The sequence below is a fragment of the Vigna unguiculata genome, chromosome 11 (genome assembly GCF_037176805.1).
Source record: "Vigna unguiculata cultivar grain cowpea cultivar isolate G323 ecotype 2 chromosome 11, ASM3717680v1, whole genome shotgun sequence".
Taxonomy (NCBI): Eukaryota; Viridiplantae; Streptophyta; class Magnoliopsida; order Fabales; family Fabaceae; genus Vigna; species Vigna unguiculata.
The window spans coordinates 26,077,107-26,087,141 of NC_140802.1; the positions used below are offsets into that span (position 1 = coordinate 26,077,107).

Genomic DNA, 10,035 nt, shown 5'->3' on the forward strand with positions numbered 1-10,035 from the left:
TTCCTAAACTCGCACTGCATATCACAACTACATAGTGCCATTTCCACTACGTTGGCGCTTGGCGGCAAACAAGGTGCTGTCAGGCAGTGCATCCAATTTTGGGTAAAACCCAAAATCTCCCTACACCTACAAACCCTAAAACCCCAATTATCTCACATTTCATCAGTTTTCCACTTAATACACTCCAATCATGTGCTTAAGTTCACATATACTCATTTAGGCTTCAAACACACAAAATTCTATTTCCTTTTTCTACCCAATTATCTCCAAAACCTAAAATCCTCAATTTTTATATATACCAATATTAATTCAATAAACTCAAACCATAGCATATTTCACCAATTAATCGCCTCCTTCAATCAACCAACAGTTAAGAGCCCCTTTTCCCCCAATCAGAAAAGTCCAAAACTTACAAAACACCAAAAACGAACTAAATTCGCTGGAGTCGCCTAGAGGGTATTCATCATCGCTAGGCGGTTCATGCCAAAAACCTAGAAACTGGGTTATTCCTATTGTGCTGCTTGGCGGCCAGTTCATGTCATTAGGCAGTTTCTAGCAGAAAACTAACACAATTGCATGCGTCACCTAACGGGCCTTCAACGCCGCTATGCAATTTCTGGAAAAATTTTAGAAACGAGAACAAAATCTAGAAAAACAAAGAAGAATACCAATATAGTTCATGCAATATACAAATTTATTAAAAATGCAACCAAACATGAATTCAGCTCCCCTAACTTGGGTTGCTTGCTGCAATGTACTTTAAGGAGTACTTCTTGCACCAAAAATGGCTACCTCTTCAAGACCTCTCCTAGCCTTTCCAGAAAATCTCTCCACGCTCTCCTTTGTCACGCTTTGGTGCTCTCAAGAACTCTCCCTAGTAGTCCACACGAAAATGTACTATTACACTCTCCCTTTCACAAATATTAACCTAATAATTACCTTTTACTCACCAAAAAAGAAAATTAAATTAAAAAATGAAGTTAATGGCAATTAAAGTGCCATTACCATATGGTTTTCCAGCCCTTCCAATTGCTCCTTATGATGATAGGGTTTCTGAATCTTCCAATTCATGACAAAAAAGAATTTAGGCCACAAAAAGGAACCTACTTAGCATCAATCAAGGTTTGAACACACAACCACACAATCACCAAGCCAATGAACAACCAATTAACCAATTCGTGTTTCATGATAATTCCTACACATTTAGGATTATATTATCACGCACCTTTTCAAGTATTTTCGAAACAATAAAACAATTAAATTAACACACTAATGACATACATAAGACTCAAACCCAAGTCCTCTCAAAACAACTAAGTACCCTCAAACACTTGAGCTAGTACTTTTTTCTGTTATTGTTCGAAATTTTAATATATTTTGGTCCTCAAACTTTTAAAATGAATCGACATAGTCCTTTTCTTGAGTAATTATAACAATTAAGCTTCATTAAAAACGATATCACCTTCTTTTCTTCTACCTAGTTGGACTCACATCAATAGCAAACTTTGTAGTTTACTAAAAGCACATTTTTCTATAGTAGTCAATGTCAAGCATAATAAAATATAAGAACTGGTCACAAATCTTTCACAAACTTTTTCATTTTCGGATCCCATAAAAGTTGCAAATGTACATGGAATAAAATTACTCACAATATTTTTAAAATTATTATAGAATATGTCAGCATATAAATTTTTTCTGAAGGAATTATACTCAATTTAGTGCAAGTGAACCCATCTTACTGATTTTCATCGACCACTTAAGGTTATGGTAAGGTCATTGATTGAACTACTTGAGTTTGTAATTGCTTCAACGGATTCCTTCTTGTTGAAAACCCCGGGCTTTTTAGGTTCATCCAAATCCATCTCACTTCCCAACATTAAAACTATTGAACTCATTGTAGGCCTATCCTCTGGGTACTGTTGAACACACAATAGCCCAATATGGATGCAACGTAACACTTCACATTCAATGGATGAATCCTTAATGTTTGTGTCAATTATTTCTAAAGTCTTTCCAAATTTCCACTGTGTCCATGCCTAAATACAAAAAAAAAAATTAAGATCAACAATAATGTAAATATTATATAAGATGGCCAGAATAATAATTAGTGAAGTGCTTACATGAGCAACAAGGTTATATTGCTTTCCACGATATCGTCCTCTATTTTTTATCCCACATATAATCTCCAATAGTATAACACCATAGCTGAATACATCAGACTTTATAGAAAATTGTCCATCAACAGCATATTCTGGTGCCATGTACCCACTGAAATAAACCATTGAAGAAATGAAGTTTACATAGCTTGTTTGTACATGAAAAATAGGTTTTGAAACATGCAGATACTCACAATGTTCCAACTATCATGTTTGTGTTTCCTTGCATCTCCTCTCTTCCAACAGTTTTAGCCAATCCAAAGTCTGATATTTTTGGATTGAAATTCTCATCTAGAAGAACATTACTACCTTTGAGGTCTCTATGGACAATCCTTAGTCGAGAATCTTCATGAAGATACGTAAGTCCTCTTGCAAGTCCACAAATTATGTGGAATCTCTTTTTCCAGTCAAGTAATTTACCTTTTATATGATCTGCGTTTCAAGGCAAAATTATTCATTAAAAAATGAATATTCTTGCTTGAGAAGCTTCTGTCTATTATATAGTCATAAAACACTAGTAGTACTAAAGTAAGAGATCATGATACCAAAAATGAAATAATCTAGGCTGCCGTTAGACATGTATTCGTAAACCAATATTTTTTCTTGGTTTTGAATGCAACAACCTAGAAGTTTTACAAGATTTCTGTGCTGAAGTTTTGCAATTAGTTTGACTTCATTTATAAACTCGGTTATTCCTTGTCCTAAATTCTGTGAAAGTCTCTTTACAGCAATTTCTAGTCCACTGAATAGTTTTCCCTGCAAATTAGATTCATGTGAGTATGGACTCTACATAATATTAATAATCGTACTTCAATCACTTTTTTATAACATTAACAACTCTCTAATAGTCTTCTAATATTGAAATTCGCCAAATAAAAGCATTGAATTACCCAATATACCGGTCCAAAACCACCTTCCCCAATCTGATTCATGTCCGAGAAATTGTTAGTGGCAGCTGTAATTGATGGCAAATCAAACAATGGGAGATCCAAATCGTTCACGTATGTTTCAAAGTTATTTTCTTGCTTTGAATTCACTGAAAAAGAGATTAATTAGAGATTAATGGAACGAAAATGAAACTAGTTAAAGTATATATTGTTTCAGCAGAATATAAAATTTGTTGACCATGCTAATGGGTCATCAAGCAAAATGAATGATAGTTATTTTCCTTTTGAGTTTATATATTTATATATATATATATATATATATATATATATATATATATATATATATATATATATATATATATATAATTTTCTACCTCTTTGATTATATTTATCAGATATTTTAATTCAGTGAATTTACTTTTACTTTCTCACTTTACACATCACATTCTTCCACAAATGCAGTACAGGAACTCTTCGGCCTATTTTAGAGTTAGAGAAAAGGAAAATTACTTTACCATTTTCGTTCTTCCAGACTTTGCAGATGAAAAAAATACCAAGTAAAAGCAACCCTGAAGACACAGTGATGGTGATTACAAGTCTTATTTTTGACTTCCTCGGTCTGATGATAGCATCTTTGCAGTTGAATTTGATAAAAAAAAAATAACAACAGTTAAATTCATTTTTGAAGGCTCAAACTAAATTCCCGAAGACAAGATTGAAACTGATGAGTAGAAAAGAAGTTTACCTATTTCTGACTTAGGCAGCCGGATATATAAACCCTGCCCATATGTAAGATTTGAATAGAGTATGATGTCAAATAAATCACCAAACCACATCACACAACCACTTCCTGCTCCACTAATATCATTACTTGTATATGCCATGCAGGAACAATTATTGAAGCACTTGCTTCTGCATTGCGCTAGATCAATACTCTTATCCACAAAGGTATGTTCAGTATCCGGTACTTTCAAGCCATCCACAAGGACAAAATCATCATTCTTGCAATTCAAAGGATGTTTAAGGACACATCCTTTTGACCAGTCCGTTGAGTCCCAGTTTTGAGGAGACTTAGGCTCGAATCCTTTTAAACATTCACACATTGGTAATGCAGAAGGGGCGCAATATGCATTGGCTCCACAAACCCCATAATGGTCGCAGAGGTCTGCTGGTGTGGTATAAGGTTGCCATGATTTACTATCCTCTAACCATACATAACGAGGACGTTCTGGCGAGGTTTGGTTAAGGACAATAATTGTTATGAAACTAGTATTCGCGAGGGTCCATGTGTAATAAATCTCTTCATTGTTGGAAACAAACTCATAATTGTAAATCTTATTAGGCCTCAGATCTGGCCGGCCACTGAAGCGTAATCCATTCCATGGTCCAGCTCTGTGGTACTTTTTGGTTCCCTTCATCACATACATATTAGGATAAGGATTCAGTTTAATGCCCCACGAGAATTCTCCTGGTGTTGGATCGTCATAACTCTTCCAAGCTACCAGAGAAATACTAAGATTTCTTTTGATGTCCCAACCAATCTTCATTCCAGCAACCATTGTATTAGAAGGGTAATCAAAACTTTGCCACAAGTATTCCTCTGTATTTGCTGCACTCTGATCTCTTATTACAAGATTACCAGAATCCAAAAGTACTGCTACTGGATTCTGTGCAAAGTTTGGAGAACTAGTGCACCAAACAACCATATTGTTGTGTGTAAGGACCAAGTTGCCAGAACTGTTTAGTGTCAAGATGGCAGAGGAATCATTGATAGGATTGGCACCGTTTGCAACCCAAACAACGTTTTGAATCGGAATATTCTTGTACCAAATGCCGAGGTAGATTTTGTTGGAATTTCCAAAATGGAAAAAACCAAACTCAAAGGTTCCCAGTGGGTTAGAAACTAAAGTGTTTCCATAAGTGAGGGACTTGGATTGCGAAATTGATGATACGTTTACTGCTGAAGCAAGAGAAGGGATAAACAGAGTAAGAAGAAGAAAGTTCATTGAGTACTAAGCCTGAAAGTTAGAGCTCAAGCTGATTACTAGGAAAATTGAAGGAGTCAAACTTGTGTGCGATGTATAAACTTCATAAGAATTTCTTTGACGTGCGGCTTGGTTCTGAACATTGAGTGACAATAATTTCAGTAGATTTTTCTGTGGACTGCTGCGTGTTTTATGGGTTTTGTTTGCTTATCTCCCGGGAATGTGTTTTACGGGACAGTTTGCGATTTAGTCCACAAAAGTCACCTATCTATCATAACCATATTCTGACTTTTGTGTCAATTATATATGTTCCTCGGTTAGATCATGTCTTCGAAAATATTCTGAAATAAATATCTAGTTTTTGAAAAACAGGAATTAGATAACGTTCACACTAGAACAAGAGAGGTTTAGTATATCAATTTTATTGAGGCAATTAGGTCACATAAAGAACGATTATAGATATAGATGTAAAAGAAATATGATCTTTTATGTCAGATTTACATGAGCCAAAAAAAAAGGTTCTTTTATGTCAGATTTACATGAGACGTAAAAGTGTACTTTTATGTGAAAATTTAGAAACGCAAACAAAAAATAGGTTCATCTTCGTCGTTGGGTAACCCACCCCTCTGACTCGACATTACAGTTTGAGTAATCAACAATCTCCTCAACGGTGGATGGGTTAAACAATCTCTTCAACAGTGGATGGTTTAAACTTATCCCGATATTGTACCATATGCAAATATTTTTGGATTTGTGATGTAGGCAATGGTTTGCACTCACCTTGGCATAGCATATGTTATGATTATTTTAAGAAAGTTAACATGAAATATTCAGTGAGTGCATTGGCAAGCATTCAATCCTAAGATACTTCAAGGGCATCTTGCAATAGTATAGTTTATGGTAGTGTTGGATGTAAGAATAGAGATGATCACATTGAGTTGTTTGTAGACCGATGCAATGCTAGTTGTGTGGACACTAAAAATCCTCTCATCATTCCAATGTTTACTATGTATGACACCGTTATTATATGGAAGATAGTAACTTTATCAATGAGGTAAGATGAGTATACTATTATGATATAACCGATGAATTGTCGTAGTGTATTTCTGATAACTTAAGTAATATAATTATCAAAGAACCAAGTTTATCGTGAAATAACTAGTTCATGAAGCATTTTCTTTGGATGTAGATTAAAGTATATTAACCTCTCGTTAAACCATGTTAGAGCTTTTTTCTTTTATTACTCTTTTTATTTCTTCTTATTCCTTACTCAATTTCCGCTTTTCTTGTGGTGTTTTTTGTGGATGTTTCTATTTATTTTTAACTTCCATGTTAATTCCTTAACAATTTTGATGATAATAAATATAACCAAAAATTGAACTGATTATATTCTATTATAATATTCTGGTATTGTTCTAAATGTCGTAACATGTTTATGTATTCATATCTTTTAAACAATACTTCAACACATAACTATATAATCCTCATATAAACTAGAAAAAACAAAGGTGGGATGTGTCTGCATTTTTTAAGTTTAAAAAAAAAATAGAAACAACAGTTAAAAAAATATATTAATATTAGTGTAGAAACTATAAATATGATAAAAAAAAGAAAAGAAAATGAAATCCATGACAATTTCAAAAGAAAAAAAAACTCAATATAATGGTTACTATTAAAAGATCACTTAACAAAATTATAAAGAGTAAAATTAAAATTATAAAATGTAAACACAAAAAGAGAAAATTTATATAGGTAGAAATAATATGCAATTACATGATATGGAATTTATAAAACTCACAATAAATGAATTTGTTAAATTACTTACCTAACTTGCTTCTCTCATCCCACATTCTGTTCTTCTATTTTTATTTTATTTTGTATTCCATGGAGGGCAAAACTTCAAGGGTTAGTTTCACTTTAATTTCTTAATTGGATTTTGAGGTTAGAATAAATTTGTTTGTTCTTTTGATTCTTGTTGTGATTTATTTTTATCTATATCTTTTGCTTCTTAATCTAGTAAAAGTAATGATTTTTACACTATAGTAAGTTAGCACAGTATTAAATCTACAAAACATAACAATCATATGAGTCCAAGGATTTTTAAATTTTAATTGAGAATTTATTTTGGTTAAATTTAGAAACTTTCATATGATTGAATGGAGTTTTTGCTAATAATTGAGAAGTTACTTTGATTAAAGGTGAAAACATTGATTAGAATTAATCAAGAAGTTACTTTGGTTAATTAGTTTTTCACTAGATATAAGGAGTAAAAAAATAAACATGATTAGGATTAGTAATATTTAATTGAGAAGTTACTTTAGTTAAATTTACAATGATATTAATCTACAAAGTTGTTGCTTTTGATTGAGAAGTTACTTTAGTTAAAAGTGAGGACACCAACAAATTAATTAAGAAGTTACATTGATTAATTTGAAATCTTAAACAAGAAATCAATAACAATAATATTTAGGAAACCAATATGATAAATCCAATTTTTAAAAAACAATGAAATCAACCTATTTTCTTTCCTATTGTTTTTTATCTCTTTTTATCTTTTCAATTTTATTTCTTTCTTTGTTTATCTTAATCCTATCATATTTTTATTATTTCATTTCACTAACTCTTTTGTATACTTTTAATAAGAACTAACGTTTTAGAGATCAATTTTGTGTTCATTGGGAGACGACTTTGAGTTACTTTGCCCTTTCTATTTTCTTGTCTACTTTCTTAACAATATTGAAGTTGTTATAGATAAGTAGTATTAATTTGACTGCGTTAACGACAATCATGAATCAAGCCCGGGCCAACTTCAAGGCTTAAGCTCTAGTCCAAGCTCAAGTCCATCAAAAGGCCCAAGCGCAAGAAGTATGATGAAGAAGATTCAATAGGGCCTAGATCCATACAAGTCCAATAAGCTTAACGGGGTTCATATGCTTTTCTGATGGGCCAAAATGGATGTGAAGATATGATGGACTTCAAGAGGAGCAATAGATTACTCAAAATATTCTTTAGTTTCATAATAACTGTAGAACAAGTCAGTATGGAAACTTGTTCCGATAACAAGCCGAGTATATGTATTCAAAGGAATAGTACCTAACTTAGTACAATTTGTACACCCATGCTATTTGTCAACATCCAATTTCGTCTGGTAAAACATAATTTTGTTTTCAGAAAATAATTAGGAAGAGGAGGAAATAAAAAAAAAAGAAAACAAAAGAGTAGTGAACATTAATTTGAGTATGAATATATTCCTACTTTGTTTTCATCTCATTTTAAATTTAGTGTAATCTTGTTTTATTTTATTTAATCTTGGTTTCTTTATCTTGTTTATTTTATTTTATTTTTTATTTTTGTTTTTTATTTTAATTCTTAATTTTTATTTTAATCATATTTTGTTTAATTTTTATTCATCATCGCAACCCAACATCAAAACATCGAACCAGAGAAAGGAGAAAGAATAGTCGCCGACGGCATTGCTGCCGACGGGTTTGGATCTCGAGCGGAGGTTGCAAGGCATTGGCGGCTTTGTTTGATATCACCTACGGTGGCTTCGTTGGGTCGTGGAAAAAGAATCACGGGAAACCGAGCGATGGTGGTTTGCGTGAGAAACGAAAGCCAGAATCGACATCTCTGATTGCATTTCCAGCGGCACCAGAAACGATAGCTAGAGGCGACGACTGCTGGAACTCCATAGAAGTTGTCCGCGTCAAATAGTGGAAGAGGAGGTTGCCAGGTCCTGGTCCAGATTTTGCAAAAATGAGAAGACGTAGGGGACACTATGCTTCGCGCAAGGAGAAAAGGTGAAAAGCGTCGTCGCCGGCGAGATTCCCAACTTCGTCGCTGGCGGTGTCGCAGGTAGTTTGTGGTGGCCAAAGAAGGATGAGCACATGTCTCCTGCTGTTGGAGCCGTGGTGGTGTGCAGAGATGAGGAGGAAGAGGCTGCCAGAAAAAGGGAGTTTTAGTTTTAATTAGAGTTTTTTAAAAAAGACTCGATTTGTTTTCTTCGTGCACCCATCTTAATATCTGCACCCCCTATTTTCACTTCATACACCTCTATATTCTGATAACTTCTAACTCCTATATCTTTGTTTCTCATTTTTGGGTTTGTGTTTATGCATTGCTCGCCGCACCCTCACATTTACTTCACGCACCCCACCTACTTACTTCGTGCACCTCCCATATGTGATAGTCTTGCACCCCCTATGTCTTTGTTTCTCATTTTTGGGCTTGTGTTTATGCATTACTCGGTGTACCCTCACATTTACTTCACGCACCCCACCTGCTTATTTCGTGCAACTCATATATGTCATAATCTCGCACCCCCTATGTCATTCTTTCTCATTTGTGGGCCTGTGTTTATGCATTACTAGTTGCACCCTCACATTTACTTCACGCACCTCACATGCTTACTTCGTGCACCTACCATATGTGATAGTCTCTCACCCCCTATGTTTTTGTTTCTCATTTTTAGGCCTGTATGTATACATTTTGCACCCTCACATTTACTTTACGCACCCCACCTGCTTACTTCGTGCACCTCTCATATATCATAGTCTCGCACCCCCTATGTCTTTATTTCTCATTTTTAGGCTTGTGTTGATCTATTACTCGCTACACCCTCACATTTTCTTCAGACACCCCCTATGTCTTTGTTTCTCATTTTTGGGCCTGTGTTTTATGTTTACTTCATGCACCCTACTATTTTTTTTTTCACTTTTATCCTTCTTTTGTTATTAAATTTTTTTCCTAAAAGGAGAATACAAAAATATTTTAAATTATAAAAAAATAGAAAAAATCAAAAAAATAAAAAATGTTCGCTTTTTCTTTATCATGTTTCTTTGGTTGCCCGCACCGTGCGACACTCATTTTCAAAAAAGCCAAAAATAGTTTTATTTCTCTTTTAGTGTTTGTCCAGTTGCCCGCACCGTGTGACACTCACTTTCGAAAATACCAAAAATAGTTTTTTTTTTCTCTTTTAGTGTTCATCCGACTGCTCGTGTCGTTTGA

The 10,035-nt window shown here is 33.9% G+C and overlaps 1 protein-coding gene across 1 annotated transcript; it reads right to left on the minus strand.

Moving 5' to 3' along the window:
• Positions 1-1,582: 1,582 nt before the first annotated feature.
• Positions 1,583-5,338, minus strand: LOC114169103 (G-type lectin S-receptor-like serine/threonine-protein kinase At4g27290). The gene is made up of 7 exons (XM_085669100.1): positions 3,789-5,338; positions 3,559-3,675; positions 3,047-3,192; positions 2,702-2,912; positions 2,351-2,588; positions 2,121-2,268; positions 1,583-2,036 (listed from the first exon to the last, which is right to left on the minus strand). Exons 1-7 carry the CDS (start codon positions 5,047-5,049, stop codon positions 1,746-1,748), a joined length of 2,412 nt encoding a protein of 803 aa, XP_085525226.1. The 5' UTR covers positions 5,050-5,338; the 3' UTR covers positions 1,583-1,745.
• Positions 5,339-10,035: the final 4,697 nt, after the last annotated feature.